The sequence below is a fragment of the Scyliorhinus canicula genome, chromosome 16 (assembly GCF_902713615.1).
Source record: "Scyliorhinus canicula chromosome 16, sScyCan1.1, whole genome shotgun sequence".
In the NCBI taxonomy this organism is placed as follows: domain Eukaryota; kingdom Metazoa; phylum Chordata; class Chondrichthyes; order Carcharhiniformes; family Scyliorhinidae; genus Scyliorhinus; species Scyliorhinus canicula.
Genome location: NC_052161.1, coordinates 66,268,810 through 66,293,043, shown reverse-complemented (window position 1 = coordinate 66,293,043; position 24,234 = coordinate 66,268,810). Strand labels below are relative to the sequence as shown.

Below are 24,234 nucleotides of genomic sequence, written 5' to 3'. Positions count from 1 at the left end.
GAGCACCCCAAACTTGATTTGCCGCCGGTACAGCACTGCCTTGGCCTTTTTGAAACCTGCCTGCTGTTTTGCCAACTCGGCTCCGATGTCCTGATAAATTTGGACGTTATTTCCCTTCCAGTCGCAGCTACGCTTCTCCCTGGCCCACCGTAGAATTTTCTCTTTCTCCACAAATTTATAGAGTCACACGATCACCGCCCGCGGCAGCTCCCCAGCTCTAGACTTTTGCCTCAGGGACCTATGGGGTTGGCCCACTTCAGGTGCCTTATCCAGCACCCCTTCTGCCACCAGACCACCAGCATCCTCGAGACGTACCTTGTGGCACTCACATCTTCCACTCCTTCTGGCAGGCCCACTATTCACAGGTTCTGTCTTCTCGAGGTGTTCTCCTGCTGCTCCACCTTTAATGAAATGAAAAATGAAAACCTTTACCGTCAATGTTTACAAAGGTCTCTTTGGAGCCCCACCTCCGCCTCCAGAGCCACCACACGATCGCTGTGATCCGAGATCACTCCTTCAGTCTCCCGAATCTGCGACCCCTGCACCTCCAAACACCTTTCCATCCGCTCCAGAGTACTCTTCAGGGGTGCCACAGCTTCTGCAATGGCCTTTGCGTGATCCTCATGCATTTCTTTCCTCTGTTTATGGAATTCCTCCTTGAGGAATTCCTGTATCTGGGACTTTCCAGCTTAACCCTCCCCCGCCTGCATGCTGTGAGAGACTGTCTGTGAAGCACAAGACTGTTTCAACTTTCTGACAGGTCTGGTGATCAGATGACATACCATTCCAGGCGTAAACTTCTCATCTAACATTCACATGTGCTTTCTCATCAAAATTCCACCTGGTTCTGTGTAGTCAGAGCTCTTTTCTGTGACTTTAAACAGGAGCAGCCTGTTTGTGACCATTCACTCCATGATCACCGTACCTTTTTAATTTCAAATACCAAAAGAGCAAGACCCTTCCAAGTCAGTGCTGAAATTGAAAAAAGACAAGAAGATAAAAAGACATTGGACTAGATTTTCTGCCACCAGTAGCCTGGTTCCTGTTGCGGTGGTGAATCAGGCATTGGGGAATAAATGAGATCAACGACGGGCGTTAAGATGCTCCACCACCCACCCCCCCAACCCCCCACCCCCCCACCCCCACTGCCTGCTGGTGGCAGGATTGATGCTCGCGCCCGAGCACCAGCAGGAGCCTACAAATGGATCTTAGTGACTCATTTGCATCAACTTAGCAGGCCGGGCACCATATTCTCTGGGCCTGGAATCACATGGGCATGATTCCATACAGGGGGCTTTCCCAACGTGGCCCTGACATGTGGACCATGCAGTGGGCTAAGTGAGTAGTTCTTTCAGGACCCCTTGGCCCTCATAGAGCTCCACTATACCAGTGTCATGCTGGTTGAGCTCAACCGAAGGCCATACACCCAACAATGCACTGCATACCTACACCTCCTCTACCAGACTCCCCCCCTCCCCCCCCTCTCCCCCCGCGCCCGCTGTGCCCCCACCACAGGGTCCTCTGTCATAGTGGAACCCCACACAGGGATTCATGTAACAGGATGATGACCCCACAAGACCTCTGTAATCGGGGGATCCCTAAAAGGAATCCTGTAATAGGGGGACCCCACAGATGGATCCTCTGCCTAAAGAAACTCCCCAGACCCCTCCCCAACCCCAAACACACAGAATGCCCCTCCCAGAAAAGGGGGCCTGTCTGGAAGTTGGAGGGCATTGCAGAGAGGGGAAGTGGGAAGCACTATAGCTGCAATACTTACCTTGCAGCTCCACATGTCCATTCCTCGAAGGAGAGCAGCTGTGACTGCATCTGGATCCCACAGATCCATTAGCTGCCAACCATTCATAGCGTTCAAGATTAGTGGTCTGTGATTGACAGCTTCTGCAAATCATCTGTAGCTATGACCCATTCATATCCCTTCAGGGTTCTGTGGCCTAAGTGATGAAACCCCAATATTTGTAAATATTGACCACATCAAAGAGAGTGAAGTGCAGTGAAATCACATGCTTTGAGTTATGGACATGTGGAGCTGCACAATAAATATTATAGTTATAATGCTTCCCACTGCCCCTGTCTGGAATGATGTGGAGATGCTGGCGTTTGGAATGGGGTCAGCACAGTAAGAAGTCTTACAACACCAGGTTAAAATCCAACAGGTTTGTTTCGAATCACTCGCTTTCGGAATTCACCTGAGGAAGGAGCAGTTCTCCGAAAGCGAGTGATTCGAAACAAACCTGTTGGACTTTAACTTGGTGTTGTAAGACTCCTGTCTGGAATGTTCTCTTGTTTCCAGACAGGGGTCACTATTCTGGGGGTGGTGGTGGAGGGGCGGGGTTTATGTGAGGGGAGGGTCTGCGTGTGGGGGAGAGGGGACCTGTGGGCAGTGTTTGACTAGGTAGGGGGTCCCTGTGTGGGGGGGGGGGGTGCGCCCTATTGCAGGGGTCTCTGTGGGTCATCTGCCTATTGCGGGGGTCCATGTTGTACGGCGCGACTGCTGCAGGTCGTCTCTGTGCGCATGCGCGGCCATGGACCCGGCCATTCTCCGGCTGTTTTAGGCACGGGCACCACTGCCAGCCCCTCACTGGTCCCAGTTCGGTGAGGGTTCGGCACCGAAACAGAGAATCCAGCCCACAGTTTCCCAAATGGAGAATCAAGCCCACTAAGGTTGTTTACACTAAATTAACACTGAGTAATTTGAGAGGGTGAGGAGTTTGAAGGATTATATTGTGGCACATTCTTTTAAACATAATTTTTTGCTCTGATGCTTTGATGTTTTGGAAGAGAATCTGCTCAGTAATTAATTGATTTTTTTTGTGTGTACATTTGATCTGTTTATTTTTAATTTGAATATTTCAATGTGTGTCTCTCATAGACCGCTTGTACTAAAACTTATTTTCTTCTTTGTATTTGTGGCCAGATTTGATTTGATTTGATTTGTACATATCCAAATCTGCTTGTCAATTTTGAATGTACGCACAATGGATTGTAATTCCCTTTGGTTTGTGTGTCCATCAGGCTTCTGAAATGTTATCAGTCCGAACTCTCATCTGCCAAAGCTACTCATTTTTCATGGAATTCTCTTAAAGCAAATGCCAGCTTATTTCTTCCACTACCACATGCCTCCTTATACCTTTCTGTCATGCTCCCTCATCTTTGCCTACGACTGCAAATATAAGGATGTACCAAGATTGAGACCATCTGTTTGCATAGAACGTAGAACATAGAACAGTACAGCACAGAACAGGTCCTTCGGCCCTCGATGTTGTGCCGAGCATTGTCCGAAACCAAGATCAAGCTATCCCACTCCCTGTCATTCTGGTGTGCTCCATGTGCTTATCCAATAACCACTTGAAAGTTCCTAAAGTGTCCGACTCCACTATCACAGCAGGCAGTCCATTCCACACCGTAACCACTCTTTGAGTAAAGAACCTACCTCGGACATCCCTCCGATATCTCCCACCCTGAATCTTATAGCGATGTCCCCTTGTAACAGCTACATCCACCCGAGGAAATAGTCTCTGAACGTCCACTGTATCTATCCCCCTCATCATCTTATAAACCTCTATTAAGTCGCCTCTCATCCTCCTCTGCTCCAAAGAGAAAATCCCTACCTCCCTCAACCTTTCCTCATAAGACCTATCCTGCAAACCAGGCAGCATCCTGGTAAATCTCCTTTGCATCCTTTCCAATGCTTCCACATCCTTCCTATAATGAGGTGACCAGAACTGCACACAATACTCCAAATGTGGTCTCACCAAGGTCATGTATAGTTGCAGCATAACCCCGTGGCTTTAAACTCGAGCCCCCTGTTAATAAACGCTAACACACTATAAGCCTTCTTTATGGCTCTATCCACTTGAGTGGCAACCTTCAGAGATCTGTGGACATGAACCCCAAGATCTCTCTGGTCCTCCACATTCCTCAGAACCCTGCCGTTGACCCTGTAATCTGCATTCAAATTTTTTCTACCAAATGAATCACCTCGCACTTATCAGGGTTAAACTCCATCTGCCATTTTTTGGCCCAGCTCTGCATTCTGTCAATGTCTCTTTGCAGCCTACAACAGCCCTCCACCTCATCCACTACTCCACCAATCTTGGTGTCATCAGCAAATTTACTGACCCACCCTTCAGCCCCCTCCTCCAAGTCATTGATAAAAATCACAATTAGCAGAGGACCCAGCACTGATCCCTATGGTACACCACTGGTCACTGGTCTCCAGTCTGAAAATTTTCCATCCACCACCACCCTCTGTCTTCTATGTGATAGCCAGTTACTTATCCAATTGGCCAAATTTCCCTCTATCCCACACCTCCTTAATTTCTTCATGAGCCGACCATGGGGAACCTTATCAAATGCCTTACTAAAATCCATGTATACGACATCAACTGCTCTACCTTTATCTACACATTTAGTTACCTCCTCAAAGAATTCAATCAGATTTGTGAGGCAAGACTTACCCTTCACGAATCTATGTGTTGACTATCCCGGATTAAGCTGCATCTTTCCAAATGGTCATAAATCCTATCCTTCAGGACCTTTTCCATTAACTTACCGACCACCAAAGTAAGACTAACTGGCCTATAATTACCAGGGTCATTCCTATTCCCTTTCTTGAACAGATGAACAACATTCACCACTCTCCAGTCCTCTGGCACTATCCCCGTGGACAGTGAGGTCCCAAAGATCAAAGGCTCTGCAATCTCATCCCTTGCCTCCCAAAGAATCCTTGGATATATCCCATCTGGCCCAGGGGGCTTGTCGACCCTCAGGTTTTTCAAAATTGCTAATACATCCTTCCTCAGAACATCTACCTCCTCCAGCCTACCCGCCTGTATCACACTCTCATCCTCAAAAACATGGCCCCTCTCCTTGGTGAACACTGAAGAAAAGTATTCATTCAACGCCTCTCCTATTTCTTCTGACTCCATGCACAAGTTTCCACGACAGTCCTTGACTGGCCCTACCCTCACCCTGGTCATTCTTTTATTTCTCACATTAGAGTAAAAAGCCTTGGGGTTTTCCTTGATCCAACCCGCCAAGGACTTCCCATGCCCCCTCCTCGCTCTCGTAAGCCCTTTTTTTTTTAGCTCATTCCTTGCTACCTTGTAACCCTCAAGCAACCCAACTGAACTTTGTTTTCTCATCCTTACATACTCTTCCTTTTTCCTCCTGACAAGACATTCAACCTCTTTTGTGAACCATGGTTCCCTCACATGGCCATTTCCTCCCTGCCTGACAGGGACATACCTATCAAGGACACGGAGTATTTGTTCCTTGAATAAGTTCCACTTTTCATTTGTGCCTTTCCCTGACAGTTTCTGTTCCCATCTTATGCTTCCTAATTCTGGCCTAATCGCATCATAATTACCCCTCCCCCCATTATAAACCTTGCCCTACCGTATGGCCCTATCCCTCTCCATTGCAATAGTGAAAGACACCGAATGGTGGTCACTATCTCCAAAGTGCTCTCCCACTAACAAATCTAACACTTGGCCCGGTTCATTACCCAGTACCAAATCCAATGTGCCCCCCCCCCCCCCACTCTTTTCAGCCTACCCACATATTGTGTCAGGAAACCCTCCTGCACACGCTGTACAAAAACTGACCTATAGAGGTTCCAATCAATATTTGGAAAGTTAAAGTCACCCATGACAACTACCCTGAGACCTCCACACATATCCATAATCTGTTTTGCAATTTCTTCCTCCAGATCTCTATTACTATTTGGGGGGCCGATAGAAAACTCCTAACAATGTGACCGCTCCTTTCCTATTTCTAACTTCGGTCCATATTACCTCAGTAGGCAGATCCTCTTCGAACTGCCTTTCTGCAGCTGTTAAACTATCCTTGATTAACAATGCTACTCCTCCACCTCTTTTACCACCTTCCCTACTCTTACTGAAACATCTATACCTCGGAACTTCCAACAAGCATTCCTGTCCCTGTTCTAACCATGGGCACGATTCTCCACAACCACGATGGGTGGGAGAATAGCGGGAGGTCTGCTCCCGCACCTCCCACTATTCTCCCACCCCCCCAAAATGGCGTATCCGGTTTTCCGACACTCCTCTCGGAGAAATGCGGGCTGCCGTTTTTCACGGCGGCCCGCGATTCTCCGACCCGGATGGGCCGAGCGGCCTGCCGTTCCCGACCTGTTCACGACGGCGGCAACCACACCTGGTCTCTGCCATCGTGAACATGGCACACAAGATAAGTGTGGGGCCTAGGGGGGACGGATTGGGGATTGGGGATCGAGCACCACGACCGTGCTCGTTAGGGGATGGGCCCGCGATCGGTGCCCACCGATCGTCGGGCCGGCGTCTCAAGGGGACGCACTCTTTCCCCTCCACCGCCCCGCAAGATCAAGCCAACGCGTCTTGCGGGGCGGCTGAGGGGAAAGACGGCAACCGCACATGCGCGGGTTTGAGCTGTCCAACCCGCGCATGCACGGCTGACGTCATTAGGCTCCGCCGCGGCGTCATTCTTGGCATGCCGGGCCTTGAAGCCAGGGACAAGGCCCGGCCGCCGAGTTTCCCGGTACAGCCCACCTATCCCCCCGGGTAGGGGAGAATAGGGGCCAGGAGAGGCTTCCGACGCCGTCGTGAACCTCTCCAGGTTTCACAACGGCGTAGGCCCTTGCAGAGAATTCCGCCCCATGTCTCCATAATGGCCACAACATCATAGTCCCAAGTACCAATCCACGCTCCAAGTTCACCTACCTTATTCCGGATGCTCCTTGCATTGAAGTAGACACACTTCAACCTACCTTTCTGTCTGCCAGTGCACTCCTGCGACCTTGATACCCTCCTCAGTATCTCACTAATCTCAACACTGGCTTCTGGACTACAGCTCATTTTCCCATTCCCCTGACAAATTAGTTTAACTACTTCCATTTCTTCTTGTCCCCTTCACCTGTCCGTTAAACAATCTCCCACAGTCTTCAGCATGCCTTACCCCTGAATCTGTCTCTCTAATTGCTTTCCCTTCATGTCCTCTCTTAGATTAGCAACCACCTGCTCCCTCTGCCCCTTCCCGCTAAACTGCTGACTACCCTCCTTGTCAGCTGTCATTTTACATGTTTTAGTTTCTTTTGGTACTTATTTTCAAAACTGTGGTCCTTACACCTCTATCAACATTTGTCTTTGGTATTTATGTCCTTGTGAATGACCACCCCATCAAAGATGTGCAGGTTGGATGGATTGGCCTTCCTAAGTTGTCCTTTCCTGTCCTATGTTTAGGTGGTGTGACAGAGATACTGGAATAAGGTGAGTGCATAGGCGTATAGGTATACAGTGTTCTTTTGGAAGGTCAGTGCAGGCTCGATAGGCTGTATAGTCTCCTTCTGAACATTAAGGATTCAGTGATTTTATTATCTCTCTTTTGTCTCAAGCCCTTCAATGTTTTGTCACTTCTCAAGTTGATGATGATCTTCCCTGCAACACCTGTGTTTAAGCTCTGCAATCATATATCTGCCACAGAATAAAAATGACCTTGTTTATTCCCATTGTAACTGTGGTGCATTATTCATTCTTGACCTCTCTGCAGCCTTTCAAATGATCAGCCATGCTATCCTCCAATGCCTCCTTACCACTATACATCTGCTCTCTATTACTACCAGTCTAATCATAGACAGAGCATCTCTTATATTCTCACATCTGTACGCCCCAATCTTTGTTTCTCTCTACTTCCTCATTTACATGCTGCCTCTTGGTGGCATGACGTCAGCCTCTTCATGTCTGCCCATTCTACCAGACCCTTTCACTGTGACTCTGTTTGATTGCTTTACTGAAATCCAATCTTGGGTGACCTGCAGTTTTCTTCCAGCTGAACACTGAAAAGACTAAAGTCATTACCTTCAGCCCACATGATGCACCTTGAGCGAACTGTTTGCAGTTTTGATACCCAATTCAATTCTGAGCCAGGCTTGTAACCCCTATCCGATCCAGCATGAATATTGTTTACTCCCATCCCTGCACCAATGCTCACCTCCCCTCCTACCTCATCCCACCTTTGACTGAAAGTGTCCAACATCGCCATAGTTTTCTGAGAGTTGTGCCACTGGCCAGGGGCTTCTGACTGGGCCAGGGGGAGTAGCAGGGGTGGCCAGGAGGTGGGCTGTGGGGTTGGGGTGGTCAGGCATGGAACACCATTGCCGTAGCCTGAAAGCCAGCCATGCAACTGCGCACGCAACTGATTGCCCACTGTGAACGTAAGGCCAAGGGTCAGAGCGGTGTCCCCCCAGGCTACTCCCATGGTGCCCTCTAACCCCAGCCGATCCCATCCACCGTATGGGGGCGCTCCAGCCCAATCAGTACCATCTTGTTGGCTGGGATGGGATGCGCGGGGAGTGTAGTGTGTACATGCGGCTGCAGCTTGTCGGCCTCCTCATCATAGAATTTACAGTGCAGAAGGAGGCCATTCGGCCCATCGAGTCTGCACCGGCTCTTGGAAAGAGCACCCTACCCAAGGTCAACACCTCCACCCTATCCCCATAACCCAATAACCCCACCCAACACTAAGGGCAATTTTGGACACTAAGGGCAATTTATCATGGACAATCCACCTAACCTGCACATCTTTGGACTGTGGGAGGAAACCGGAGCACCCGGAGGAAACCCACGCACACACGGGGAGGATGTTCAGACTCCGCACAGACAGTGACCCAAGCCAGAATCGAACCTGGGACCCTGGAGCTGTAAAGCGATTGTGCTGTCCACAATGCTACCGTGCTGCCCCTCCTGAATGCCAATCGCCAATCTGGCAAATCCGGCACCATTTCTCATTGGAATCGATTGTGTTCCACGTGGCGCCGGTGCTAGTCCCTCAACAGTCGCTGAATCGGCCCAGGTGCGGCGCCAGTTTTGCTGTCGTGGAAGTCCATAAATCCGGCCCCAGCATCAAGACTCCGTCTCAGGAACGGACATTCCCGCAGCATAGGTTTCAGAGGTTAAAAAGAAAACCTTTGGTTGGAGAGGAGGGGTGTTTAAATTATTCTCCAACAAATTTCCAGAGCCCAGTGTCAATTTGACAGCTTTACATGTAAGCAAATATTTCATATTTTTGCATTTCAATAATTGAAGAGAATTGGAGATTGTCTTCATGTAATATTCAGGGAAAGTTTCTTTGAATCTAATATTTTTTGACCCTGAATAATTGGAAAGTGCTTTTGTACTGCATTAGATTGCATTACTTAGTAACTCAAATTTGAAGTCGGGTTCTAGAATTAAGTGATTTTTGTAAATATACCCTGGAATCAATAGCAGCCATTGGTATTTTGGGAAGTAAAAAGTAATTTGTGCTTTGACTAAAAATAACTTATTCATCTCTGATTGTTGCTCACAGAAAAATGTTAATTGGTTTTGAGCACTTTGCTTGTAGTATACTGTTCATGTGTCTGAAGAGAGAAAAACAGACCAAGAAAGAATGATGGTGATGATGATGGCTTTGAAGTTTAAGATTTAATGACATCGTCAGTATAAAACTAAAACAGATTAAGCCATAAAGGTGTCATACTTTACAATTTTTTATTATTTGGAGCTGAGTGCCTGTGGTGTACCTTTCTAGAAAAGGACTTCCGGTGGCGACCATCGCACATTTGGCCGTTGGGACTGCCTCAGCGTTACCTGAAGGCCCTCCCCCGATGGTCTGCCCCTGATGGGCTGAGTTCCCGACTGCGCTGGACACGTGTGCTCTCAGTTTTCGTGAACCAGGTGTGGTGTTGCAGACTGAGTCCAGCACCGCCACAGTCAGAGGGAGGGGAGCTGTGTTGCTGCCCGGGAAGACTTCGGCAAGGGCTGGGGGCAGTGCATGAGTACCAGGAGAAGACTAGGAGGAAACAGAAGGCGACAAGGGAGATTGGAAGATAAAGGATGGGAGGGGTAGAGCGGTATTGGACCTGGTGGGGTATTTGAAAGTTTTACAGGAAGCTTTATGAATCGGAGCCAATAACCAGGGGGGGGGGGGGGGGGGGGGGGGGGGGGGGGGGGGGGAAATGCATCAAATCCAGGGTAGAAAGGGAATATTTAAGGCAGGACGGTGGCACAGTGGATAGCACTGGGACTACGCCGATAAGGATTCGGGTTTGAGGGTCCGTGTGGAGTTTGCATTGTCCCCGTGTCTGCGTGGGTTTCACCCCACAACCCAAAGATTGCACGTTAGGTGGATTGGCCATGCTATATTGCTCCTTAATTGGTAAAAAATAATAATTGGGTACTCTAAATTGAAAAACAAAAAGAATGGGAGCATTTGTGGGAGGTACTGGGCACTTCGGGTTTAGGCAGGGGGTTGTGGAATGGGTCTGTTTGTTGTATCGGGCACCGGCAGTGAGTGTAAGGATGAACTGGGTGGGTTTGAGGTATTTTAGGTTGCATCATGGAATGAGGCAGGGATGTCCACTCTCCCCATTGCTCTTTGCCTTAGTGATAGACCCAGTGGCAATAGTGCTAAGAGCGTCAGGGGGTTTGAAAGGGATAGTGTGGGGGGATAGTGTAGGGAGCATAGGGTCTCTCTATTTTCGGACAATCTGTTGCTTTACATATCGGACACATTGGAAAGTATTGGAGGGATAATGGCCATTTTGATGGAATACAGCCAGTTCAGTTTTCAATGTCCACACTCCAAGGACCCGCACTTTTCTCATACAGACTATTATTGCAAATATGTTGCAATGTAGTTTTTCTTTTTTTTTTTCTAAATTTAGAGTACCCAATTAATTTTTTTCCAATTAAGGGGCAATTTAGCGTGTCCAATCCGCCTAACCTGCACATCTTTGGGTTGTGGGGGCGAAACCCACGCAAACACGGGGAGAATGTGCAAACTCCACACGGACAGTGACCCAGAGCCGGGATCGAACCTGGAACCTCGGCGCCGTGAGGCAGCAGGGCTAACCCACTGCGCCACCGTGTTGCCCCATGTTGCCATGTAGTTCAGCATTGTTAGTGAATCTTCTTTGTTGACTTGAGGTGGGGGGAATCCTGAAATTTCAAAGGTGTTACTGGATGTAAACATTTGGGAATCAATCTGGGAAGTGTGGGCAGTCGGAATGTGCGGTGGAGTTTTCCCCACATTTAAGTTCTGTCCTGAACTCTGCCATATGAGAAGAAGGGCAAGGTGCACCTGTCCAAACTTTACATTTGATGGATTTAAACCAGGATGAGATATCTTGCATTTTATCATTTTCACCCTAAGATGTACCAATCTAACCTATAGCATTAGAAAATAATTCCAACTTAGAATAATGACCGAGGAAGTCGCTGGGACCTGTAGTGATCTGCATATCTGTATGTATGTAAAGAGTTAATATGCAGAAGTAACAGCTAGAAAACCACTAGATGGCAGCACTAGAGATGGATGTAAAAGATAAACTCAAGGAGAGTGACTAGTGACCAGAGGTAGAGAGAGATAGCTTAGTGTGCAGGTGTTGTGAATCATAGTTAATATATATTAACCCTTGTTAATTTAATCTACAGTTTAGTTGTTGAAGAGTGAACAAACTCATAGTTAAATTGTTATCATTACTCAATAAACAGTATTTGCTTTATTTGAAGACTTCGAGTGTTAATGAACATCTAGTATAGGACCAGCTTGGAAACAAGCAAATGCTATGTTTGGTTGTACTGTCAGACAGAGAGTTTGGTCTTTGACCCGAATTTAAGTTTGCTTCTTATTTTTTGCTTTCCTTGCTTTAGAAGTTCCCCTCAAGACTCTTCCTTGGGTCTTTTTTAACATGAAGGGAAATACTTCAAAGTGTGTTTCCCTCCATGGGGATCCCTTACACGGTTTATTTGTTACAAGATGCAAAATCACAGAAGCCAAGGTCAGAAAGCAGTGCCCTGGGGGATTGAGACTATTTTACAAATATTCAGTTCCCTGGATGTATAATCCCAGAAGATAATTCAACACATTTTTAGCTGCTGTATGAGGGCACATTGCATGAATTGCAGGATTAACAATATTCTTATGAGTTTAGCGCATAGTTTGGAGCAGCACGGTAGCATAATGGTTAGCATTGTTGTTTCACAGCGCCAGGAAGCCGGGTTCGATTCCCGGCTTGGGTCACTATCTGTGTGGAGTCTGCACATTCTCACTGTTTCCTCCGGGTGCTCCGGATTCTTCCCACAATCCCAAAAGACGTGTTTGTTCAGTGAATTGGATATTCTGAACAGGCGCTGGAATGTGGCGACTAGGGGATTTTCACAATACCTTCATTGCAGTGTTAATGTAAGCCTTCTTGGGACACTGATAAAGATTGTTGTTATTTTGGTAGGGTCAGTTTTCAGTCATAATTCCTGCCATACCCCATGTACAGAAATGGATTCTGAATTTGACAGCTGGATTCTTGATCCAATAGGATCTGTATTTCTGGATGTAAAATATCTCTGCAATTTTGATGTTTAGCTTCTGCACAGGAAACTGTCAAGGTAGTTCCATCAAAGGAATCAAGCGTTTATTTTTTTTCAATATATCTCAATGTGGATTCTCCGTTTAGCGGCTAAGTGCCGGCTGAAACGGAGAATTCTTGGGCGTTTAACGCCACCAAAATCGGTGCTGAACCCTCACCGATTCCGGGACCAGTGAGGGGCTAGCAGCGATGCCAGGTAAAACACCCAGCTGCCACGCCAAAAACAGCTGGAGAATTGCCGGGAATGTGTATGCGCGTGCGCACACCGACGACCTGCAGATGTCACGCTGTACAACATGGCGCCGGCTGTGCACGAACCCGACTCACCAAATACGCCCCCACAGGCCACCCCCAGGCCACCCCCCACCAGTCACACCAGCCATCACGGAATCCCCCCCCCCCACCCCTGGCCAGTGGCACGGTTCCCGGCTGAATGTAGCGGCGCTGGACACAGTCCGCAGCCACACGCCGGGTTCCCGACTGTTCAAACCACACGTCAACCGTAGGCGAGACTCGGACCTTCGGGGGTGGAGCATTGCGGGAGGGCCTTCCGATGACTCGCCAACGCCGATTCAACGGCGTGCGGTGCACGACACAATGACGCTATTTTGGAGGGGCGGAGACTCGAAAGCCGGCGTCAAACTGGCACCGCACCGATTTGGGTGTCGAAAGGGATTTTCCGCCTAATCACCAATTATGATATAGCTGTCGGGCAATGGAGAATCCGCCCCTTGTTTTTAAATGGAAACGCAGGGAGCTCGATTCTCTGCACCCCAATGCCAAAATCGCGGCTGGCACCAGAGCGGAGAATCCATTTCCCCGCATGGAATCGGGACAGGTGCCAGTTCCCCGTTTCTCCAGGCATATCACCTACCTACGGCCAGTGCTGGAGGCCCGCCCCGCCATTCTCCACCCCCGACCGGCCGAAGTCCTGACGCCGTGGACCACTCATGGTTCGGTGGTCGGGATACTAGCGTGGCCATGGTCGGGGGGCGGGCCAATCTTAGGGCAGGGGGACCTCATTTGGACCCGGGGTATTTCTGGGCGGGTGGTCAGGGTCAGGCGTGCGGCCGATCGGGGGCATTATGTTTAAGGTCCAGCTCCGCGGTATGAATCCGCCATGGAGCACGGCGTGGCCTCTGGAGGCTGCCGCCTTGTGCATGTGCGGCTTCTGCCCTGGGAGCGCGGGGGCCTGTATCTGCAGCAAAAGCTGCTTAATGGTTCACTGCTAGCCCCTGCAGGGCTAAGAATATGTGGCTGTTTCACGCCAGTTTTTCTGGCGTGAAAGGTTATAGTTTTTACGGTGGCGTGGGGACATAGTCCCCAAAAACAGAGAATCAAGCCCAGGGTCTTGCCCACATTTCCTGGGAATGACTCAGTAATTTAAATAGATCACTCACTCAATCAGACCACATGACATGACCATGCTTCGTTATTGAGGAGAACCAGGTTTATACTGTGGTTAAATTATATTTTCTCTGCTCAGATGCCCGACTAGAGGCACTGATAACAACCTGGGCTGTTTAAATAATATCCTTTAAATTATATGGGCCCAAAGTTAGTGAGCAGCGGTGAAGCTTGTGGCTGATCTCAAATAAAACGACACACAAAGATCCAACTGTATCTCTGTAGTACGGATTTCCTTTTCTGTCAGAAGTTTAAGTCTGCCATCAAGTCAGGGAGATGCCCCAGCATGCAACAACTTGATGTCATCCATCGGATAAGTGTTGGGAGGGTGTTGGTTACAGATTGGAGTGCCTTCAAGAAGTTTTGTTATTTTTCAGGAGGTTAACAGTAAATCTTCATTAACTACTGTTCCAGTAGTTCCTATTTACACATACACAGTAAAGGGTACAAGCTCGGAGCTGTTTCCATGTGTGTCTTTATATGTTTTTGTGCAACACCAGACTTACCCCGTGTCTTCATCATGTGTCTTCTTACATGTTTGTGTGGGTGGCACTGTACTCAGTCCCATATTAGCCCTGTAAGTGCCAGACCCTTACATTACAGTAAAGATGCAGGATGTGCTTTAATGGCCACATTGCACTTAAGCTAGAGAGTGTAAGGCCATTAAATCGCAGGAGAGGCCAAAATTGAGAACCCCCACCAGGCGCCAACCTTTTTGCTGTCTAATGAGCCCATCCCCGTTGGTGGTGAGAAACCAATAATTACCATGTAAGCCCAATCTCCTGACAATTAATGGGAGCAACCTCCTATCTAATGGCCCCCTGTGATCTAACGGCCTCCCCAGCAAATGGTCATGCAGGTGCCGATTGGTACACCATTTTAAAAACATGAAGCTGGTGGAAGGGCTTCTGTGGAGACTCAGCGCAATGAACCCAGGACACTGGGATGGTTGCCCCGGTTCTCAAAGAGGGGATGGGGGAGCACCAGGGGGGGACAACCTCGGTGGTGGTGGGCCGCCATCTGGGGTGTGAGTGGCCGCACATGGGCTGGGCTGGGTGGGGTGGTGGGGATGATGGGTGCTTCTCTGTCCAAGAGTCTGCCATGCCAACCCCTGGATCATGCAGTCATGTTCCGGCTAGCCCCTGTCCGCATACCTCACCGACCACCTATAACTCCCACTGACCGCGGAGGCCTTTACCTGCATGGCTGAAGGCTATTGCTTATGGGGAATTGGCAATCGTAGTTAAGTGAGCACTTTGCAGATCACAAGTAGACCCCGCTGGTAAGCGTGCCAAGTAACATGTCTGTGTTATTGCCTAGCATCCCAATCAGGCTGAGATGCCTGGGTACTGTGCCTGAAACACTGCGGAGGCAACACCACGGACGCAGTGGCCAACATCCGAACATGCAGATGCTGGGCCCCAGTACAGGGTGGCTCGCATTGCAGAAGTGCCAAAGGTGTCATGTTGGCCGAGGTCAACGATTTTTTAAATTTCACAACTATGTCCCAAACCTCCCCAATTCCTCTATGGTACACTCTCAGAACTTCCCCACTTCCCCCCTCCGCCCTCTCACACACACAAAACATACCCAATCTCTCTTGCCCTTCCCCACCCCCTCCCTCCCAGTGCCCTCTCAGTGATCCCCGACCTGCTTACCCTGCCATTGTCTACCTCTGTGCCTGAGTGTGTCCCTAGGATGTACATCAGAGATGGAGGCAGCCTGATGTCCTACCACGTCCCATGGCCTTCTGTGCCTCTGGCAGCTGTCCTCTGGGGGCTCTGGGCCAGAGAGCCCTGCGCACGTGAAGACAGCATATACCTCTTCATGCCGCCCTGACTCCGAGACACGCCGCTGTCAGTGGGGTGGATCTCGGGGGAGCGGGTAGCCGCCATTGCTACTCCATAGGGTGGCTCCGGGTTGACACCCAGCATTCCCTCCTCCTGGTTGGTGCCCATAGGGCCCTGGGGTTCAGCTCAGGATGGATGGGCAGCTGTATCGAGCCCTGGATGCCCCTGTGTCATCTGGTTATGCCAGCCCTGGCGGCTCTCCAATGGCTGCAGAACAGTGTCAATGCCGTTGGCGATGCTCCTCATTGACTGGGACATGCTCTGGACTACCCAGGCAATTCCCAGGTGTGACTGGGGCACATTCCCCTGTGACTGAATGCGGGACATGTTCTGCAGCATCTCAGCTATGCCCACATGAGAATGGCACATGTTCCGCAGTTCCTCGGCTATGCCCAAAAGTGACTCGGAGATTCCTCTAATGACCAGGACATTCTCTGGCCCGTGCATCCGTTTGGGGGGTGGGGGGGGAGGGGCAAATGGGAGTACGGGGGGATTAGTTTGTGCGTCCAGTGCCAACTCACCCATGTGACCCAGTGGAGGTCATTGATCTCCTTGCGGCACTAAGTAACGGTCCTCCTTGTCACACTCCCTGAGCTGACGGCCACTGCCACTTCCTCCTAGACAGTACAGCTGCCTTGTAGCTGGCCCTCCGAGAGCCTCATGGCAACAGGGTGTCCCGTCTGGCCTCAATCGTGTCTTGTAATCTTCCCAAATCGGCACCGCCGAATCTTGGGGCTGGTATTCTCGGCAGCATGGCTGTGAGCTGTGTGGGATTGACTGTGAAGGATTGGTTTAAATGCTGATCTCCCTTGTTAGCGGGGAGCCGGAGAGCCCAGTCACCGCGAACCAGCCAGCGGGACCATAATTTGCGTTGTGAAGCCCATGGGGCCTCGTTAAGTGGACCCATTCACTTTTTAGAGTGATGGTGGCCTCGCCGGGCCAAGCATCGGAAAGCTCATGGCAGTTCCCGCTCGCTACCACACTTAGAAACGTTTTAGTCAAATCACACCCTTAATCTCTCGGCTCTCTTTGTAGACTCCTTCCATCTATGTAATAGGGTGAGGTACTCACCAACAAAAGTATACAGATGTACCACTGGGTTGAAGAGTACTGTGAGCTTGTACTCCTGCAAGATGGGTATCTTTAAGTCTGCGTTTGCAGCTTTCTGACATGGTTGAGTTCGATGAAAACCTTAATCTCTTAAAGCACAAAAATATCATTGATTGCTTAGCAAGAAGAAAGGCACTTGGCAATGATGGAATTCCTGTCAAACTGCTCAAGCACAAAGAGAATTACCTAGTGCCATACCATCATGGCCTCTTCCTTCTCTGTTGGAAGGCAGGACCCATTCTGCAGGACACAGTGATGTAAACATCACCACGTTATACAAAAGCAATTGAGACAGAGGAGATTGCAACAACTGCAAAGGCATCTCACTCCTTAGCATCAGTGTGATGGCCTTCACTGGGGCTATGCTTAAAAGACCCCAGGACGCAATTTAATTTTTTTTAAATCAGAGTCCTTTCTCGCCGGGTTAGCAAGCACCAGAAATGACGCCTCTATCTAATGGTATTTTGTTGCTCTTTCGGCCTGAGGTGGGGAACGCACCCTCCCCCGCCAAGGCCGAATTTTGTGTCATTTTCTGCACTGAGGAGCTACGACGAGTGGAGCTGGCATCCGGATGGCACTGCCAGGGTGCTAGCAGTGCCAGGGTGCCAGCCTGCCCAGAGGCCAATCACGGTGGGGCCTCCATCCCCAATCACCTGAGAGATTCAAGCCAAAGGACTATGGAGTGCAACAAGTGGCCCACACTCAGCAAAGGGAAATGAGAACTAACATTTATCTGTGCCTCTAAAGGGAAATGAGAACTAACATTTATCTGTGCCTCTATCATGCTGAAACCTGCAGAAGATCTCCTGTATCAATACTGGACAGGGGGCCACTGAATTTGGTCAGCATAGTGAATGTGGTGCAATATGTTGATGTAATGTTACATGGACCTGGCAACACTTCCTTCTGAATTTTTGTTTTGAGCAGAGCGAACCTAAAACCCTTTGTATCAAACAGCACATCCCTTTGGCTTTTAGCAATAGCTAGAGCACTGATCATACCCAACAAGCCCATGCCCATGAATTGCCAAACTCAGAACATAATGTCTAACATTAATGAAAAATGAAATGAAAATCACTTATTGTCACAAGTAGGCTTCACTGAAGTTACTGTGAAAAGCCCCTAGTCGCCACATTCTGGCACCTGTCCGGGGAGGCTGGTACGGGAATCGAACCATGCTGCTGGCCTGCTTGGTCTGCTTTAAAAGCCAGCTATTTAGCTGAGTGAGCTAAACCAGCCCCTAGTGAGCTAAACCAGCCCCTTAGATCACATTAGATGTGATCCTGTCATTAGACAGCACTCACTGAGCAATCCTGAGTGTGCTAAGAATTAAACCAACAACTGATTTCAGACCATCAGTCAGATCGCAATGTGATTCACTTACACTTTCTAGAAACTATAGCCAGAATTCACTGGCTGTTCGCTGGCAGCCAGATTCTTCGATCCCACCCACAGCACATCCCCGCCCACCCCTGGCGGTGTGGCATGGTTTCAATAGGAATTCCTTTTGACAGTGGCAGGAGCAGAGAGTCCTTCTGCCAGCAAATGGCACACTGCCTCCCGCCACCAAGAAACCCACAGCTGGGAGGTCTAAGAATCCCACCCTGCATTTATTCTGCCTTCTGCAGGCAAAAGGAAGATGTATAGGCATTGTGCTTTTTTAATTTATCAAAAGCAGGGGTGACAATAGTTCACAAGTGCATTCTCCATGGCAACCACCTTCACCAATCAGACCTGACTAATCAACTAATCAGCACCCATTTCTTCTGTAGTATAATTTGTTCCTTTTGAAAGGTGTACTAGATGAAAATCTTTGATACCATGGACAGGATTCACCCGAAAACATTCAGAGTCCGGTTTCAAATGCTTTTGATAGGGTGTTTCTCAGCGGCGAATGGCCCATTTGAATACAATTATCTGAATCGCGCTCTATGAGCACGAGATCCAGATCGTGCCCAGCGTAGCAAATTGGGTGCATTACAACCTACCTGGCACAAAGCCCAATTTGGGCTTCTCTCGAGATTCACCTATTGCCACCGGCTCTGCACCGGACGCATCTCATTCGCTAAATAGTGCCCCATGTGTCTTTCCTTTCAGCAATAATAACAGGGATGGCCAGTCTGCTTCTAGTGCCATCAAATATTCCTGGTGTGCTTTTGTTCTTCATTTTCTTTCATGAAATATCATGAGACAGGAGCAATAAAAACAATTACAATCGAATAGGCCAAGAACAAATGAATGATGCAGTTACAAGAGATTCCTGTTTGATTGTGGAACAGCAGTAACAACTAGCATCTTTAACAAGGTATAAAGTCTCAAGGAGATTCACAGGTCCACCATTAAACAAAGCAATGTCATGGGAGTGTCCCTTTAAGAAATGTTTTTGTTTCATCACATTACTTCAGTGATGTCATTGTGTGGATGGAGTTGGGCTGTGGCTCTGTGAGTTTTACTTTCGCTTTGAGTTTGGACTGGTTTGAACTGCACAGGTTGAAAGAAGTGTTTTTCTCTATCTTCATCTTCAGGAATTCAACTCTGGTGTTTGAAAAGGGAAACAGAGTATCAATAACAAGTCTTATACCAGTGAGAATTCCGTGTGCTGGGACACGCCAATGAAAAGGGGCTTTTGGTTTTATTTGGATTTTGTTATTGAATTGGAACAGTTTAGGGGCATTACATTAAGGGTTTTACATAGATTACTGTAGCTGTGTGGGGTCTTTATGGTTGTAGTTGATAAAAATTCTTGCTACCTGTGTTTATTCAAATGTTAACTAAATTCTTAGAATAAAGCTTGTTTAATTAAAAGCGCCGAAGAAGTCCGTTGAATAATACCTGAAAGGCAGCCTCTTGTGCTCATCCTAGCCAAATTCAACAAATAGTAATAGGTCAGATGAACTCCATAACACACTTTGGAGTTTTCTAAACCCTGACCCATAATAACAAAGACAAAAGTAGCTGCCCTTGAACATGTGTTTGAAAAGGCCACATCAAGATCAGTATGGTAATTCAGTTTTGAACTGGAAATTCCCATTTGTAAAACTTCAAAAGCATTTTGTCACTTTAAGAAGCTTTAATTTAACTTTTGACTTTTCAACAAAAATTGAGTTATTTTTCATTCATCGTGAATATGTAAGAGCATCAGTACATACACCTAGTCAATATTAATAAGATTTCATTGTTTTCAGAATACATATTGTTCAGAACAAATCCAATTTTTCTTTTTAGATTCCTTCACAAAGATTGCACTGTTGATTTTTGATTAAGGAAAGCACATCTCACAACAAAACTAATCTTCGTCAGTCTTTTCCAGCTCTCTGAAAATAAAATTAAATATAAACAGTCATTTTGGTTGTATAGAACTTGAATATTGCTGAAGTGAGAGACATGTTTTTGAAGAATTTTGTCATCAGGGTAAGTACAAGAATGCCAAAGATCAAACAGCCACGGCAATTTACACTAGAGGAAAAGAGAGTGCCGATTGGCTGGCACGTTGATTCTGATTGGCCACGCTGCTGCTCTGGAGAAGGCTCCTCATGTTAATTAAAACAAAATGTACAAAGCTTGAACATAATTCTTTTGCTTTTCTGATAATGGGTCCCTGAGTATGAATATATGTAACTTCTAGCACATGTAAATAAACTAGCATTATATAGAGCTGGACTGATCATCTTAAATTTATTGTTAGCGCACTCAAGATTGCTCAACAAGTGCTGCAAACCCAATGGCAGAGCCACATCTAACAGTCGGTATGTTGTTTGGGATTTTGCAAGTGTGGGCTGGTTATGAAAAGTCAGTACTCTGGCCATTACAAACAACTGCTGTTTGATTGCCACATACCTGGCATCACAATTCTATACTAATTATAATAGTTAGAGGAGTAATTTCCGAGCTCCAAGCCATTGAACACAGAAGACATCCCTAAGATGTTCTGGGCAACTCCTCCTGACAGTTCCCAGGCAAGAGTTACATGACAATAGCCCAGAAGTACAAACTTCCAATGGGCAATTACCCTGCACTGGGAACCATCCAAGAACTTGATTTAAACTTCAAAGTTTGGATGGTTCCCACTATGTTACCTCAACAATTACCCAGAGAAGAATTAAAACTGCTTCTGGATAATTAGTATACAGATCCACACCGACCCCCCCCCCCCCCCCCCTCCCACCACCACCCCCGGCCACACACACACATACACACAAATACACCCCCCTCGAAGCCCCAGGGAACTCCCCACACCTCGCCAAATGCCCCATGCACAAGATTACACCAACCTCCACCCCTAACTACTCCCCATTCCACGTGACTCCCCCACTTGTCCCTTCCACTAATATCCCCCACTCCACCCACCAAGGGACACCTTGATCCACTGACTATACACCCACCAATGGGATACCCCCTAATCCCTGGCTGCCCCCGCAAGCACGACCTAATCCCGTCCCGCCCAATGCCTCACCCAACCCCAGCTGTCCTAAACCCGCTGACTGTTCAGCACCCCTGCCAATTGTCCGACCTCCTCCTCTCGAGTGCTTGGCAGACACATATTCGCCCTAGGTTAAAAGCGGCTGGATCTTTAAATTCAGCTGACTTATGGCAACCATTGCACCTGGTTCTAAAGTACTCGGCAGAAGGCCCTTGGTGGGAAGGATGGACAGGGCGTGTAAACAAAGACACTCTGCAAAGGTATTCTCCCCTGCCAACCCATGTCTTCCCCCACAGTCCTTTGCCCTTGTCCCCTACGTGCCAACTTATCTAGTATCCTTTGACAATTCCTGATGGCTTGCCAGTTCTTTGGCAGTTGCTTGACAGTTACAATGTGTTTATGCGCCTTTTACACCCAATCGTGTTTACTTTTGACAACCCTAATGGTGCCTTGCTTAACCCAAAGGATGCTTTACTTCCTCCAAAGGTCTCCTGAGATCATATCCACCCTGGCTCTCCAAATATATCCACTAAGTTCAGACTCCTCTTCCCTGGTCAAATCTGCACACTCTGGGTTTCACTCTCTTCCCCAACCAAAATTCCATTTAAGTGGGGGTAGGTAGCTGGTGATTTAAATGGTCAGCTACCTCCTTAATCCGTGCTTCCTGTGAATCCTGGCCCGACTCCGCCCCCACGGAAATAGTACTTGCTTGTGCTCAGGGATGGGACTTTGAGTTTCCTGTTATGCCTGGGATTTAACCATGAAGTAAAGATGTACAGCCTCTCCACCATGGTGAAAGGCTGTGCCAAACTTTCCAACCATAAATTTTCTCATGTAATGAATTCTTTCTAATTTAATCAACTGCCTGTCTCAGTTGGTAACATTCTGTCTCCTGAACAAGAAGTTTGTGGGTTCAAGACCCATTCCAGAGCCTGAGTGCAGAAGAGGCTGACCCAACAGTGTAGTCAACGGCCGTTGGGATTCTCTTTGCCTGCTGGCAACACACCGTTGCTTGTGAATATCCCGGAGGCGTGTCTTCCCATTGACAAGCAGCGGAAGTAGAGAATCCCGCCCTGCCGAGAACACATGGCTGGGAGTCTGGAGAATTCAGCCTAATGAGTGTTGCATTGATGAAATGGTGAACCCAGATCCTGCATACCATTCCAGATGGATGTACAATTTCTGACAGTATTGTATTCACAGTCTGTTGGACCAGGTAAAAGAACTTATTTTTGGCACCCCATATGGTCACTGGCGCTGGTGCTATATATGACTAAAGAATAACTGTTTGTGCCACGGCACTCTCTCCTGCACACTCCATGAATAAGGTTACAGTGTTTTGATTTTCCTGAATGTTGGTCTGCTGTTGGAAACTGCCCCATTTCATGACTCTTTGGGTTCTCGGTCATTGTTTCCAATATCTCCAGACTGGTTGCATACCAAGATTCTTGCAATTATTGCCATATTATGGCCTAGATTTGACAATCTATGTTCTTCTCACACCAGCAATGAACCATTTATTTTCAACAGGTTAAAGGTGTTTTAAATTAATGACAATCAGCATAATTTGATTTCCATGGCTTCGTTTACAAGGTATAAATTGCAATGTGTTGCTCCCTGCGAGGATTGGGGGTTGCAGGAGGGACAAAGGAGGAGATATTGTGGGAGTATATACCATGATTTTCTGCTTATTCAAATTTATGGAATTTGGATCATAATTTCACCCCTTTGCTCTTTTTAATAATTTTGAAAGGAACTTTCGGTACATAGCTGGTAGTTTGCAGCTTTCTCATTGGCTGATGATTACATACGTTTTAATTGAGGATTTGCTCTTCCAATTTCAGATTTATAAAAAGTGAAGATCGAAATAAAATGGTTCCGTTGCCATGGTTCTTCACGTGGTTGACTATGGGGCTCAAAATAGTTACTTTGACAACACTAAGTTTAGCCCAAGATCCTGAAGGTAAGAAGAACTAATCATAGATAGGAGGAAGAAATATACTGTTGAAAAGTTAAAAATATATCAAATGTCTTTAACTTTAAACTTTCAAGTTTGCTTGCAATAAAAATGTTAAGTTGTATTTTATTAAGCAATTAAATCATTTTAAACAGTTACTCATTTTATCAACTTTGTTGCATTTCAAAGTAAAATATTTGTTTTGTTTCCCAAATTTAAATTTTCAGTTTTTATGCAGATTCACTACAGATTGCACACATTCCTTTTTGGTTTCTTTTTGATACAATTATGCAGCACATAAAGCAGTAGATGACTGTGAGCTGAACAGCAAACATGCTGAAAGAGACACTCTTGAGAAAAGGGGTAAATTGAATTGTTGCGGTAGTGGGCCTGCCCACTGGCTAGGGAGTCCATGACAACACCTCGTCAGCCATTTTCAGGCACCCTGAAGGGATAAAATCCCAATCAGGTAGAGTGCCGCCTGCCCAGCGTCCTTCAGAGAGTAGGCGACCAATTAGAGGCTGGCTGCTTTGCAGTAGAAGCAGCACCACAGTACAGAATGGCCAATGCCAGTACTGAAGTGGACTTGGGAGAAGGATCATCACTGGTGCCCTGCAACGCGAATAAATGGATTGGCATCACCTTCGCTAGTCAGGTGGGTCCCCTGAAGTGGGAGAGAGGGGAATTGGTATAAAAAGCATTGGGTGTCATGCGACAGAGCCAGCCCTTGCTGCCGGATGGTCCCTTTATGAGGCACAGGATGTCTGGGAAGGAAAGACGCCCCAACCAGGCTACAGGCATACTCCCCAGAGTTTAGTTAGTGGCTTACGCACATGGCATTACCCATGTCTGCTGCTGCTTGAATGGCAGCAGTGGCAGCGTGAGGTCTTTATATGGATTGTTAAGAGCCTCAATATTCCTTTGAGCGGGAAGACCACATCAACCCTTCCCATCCCGGACTTAATTGAGGTAGAGGATTGGGAGGTTGATGGGCTCTCCATCCAAGCCTTCCCAACACATTATATTGGTCCCCTCCATCCCAGCCCACATTTGGGTGGTGAGAACATTA

General features: G+C 47.7%; 1 protein-coding gene across 13 annotated transcripts in view; it reads left to right on the top strand.

The window, feature by feature from the left end:
* Positions 1–24,234, top strand: part of pcdh15b (protocadherin-related 15b) — a 1,980,039-nt gene that overhangs the window by 958,745 nt on the left and 997,060 nt on the right. For all 13 annotated transcript variants that reach the window (XM_038773429.1, XM_038773427.1, XM_038773426.1 and 10 more), the window contains one exon: positions 23,053–23,171. In XM_038773429.1, the coding sequence (XP_038629357.1) occupies positions 23,081–23,171 (91 nt within the window). In that variant the 5' untranslated portion in view covers positions 23,053–23,080. The remainder of the gene's footprint in view (positions 1–23,052; positions 23,172–24,234) is intronic.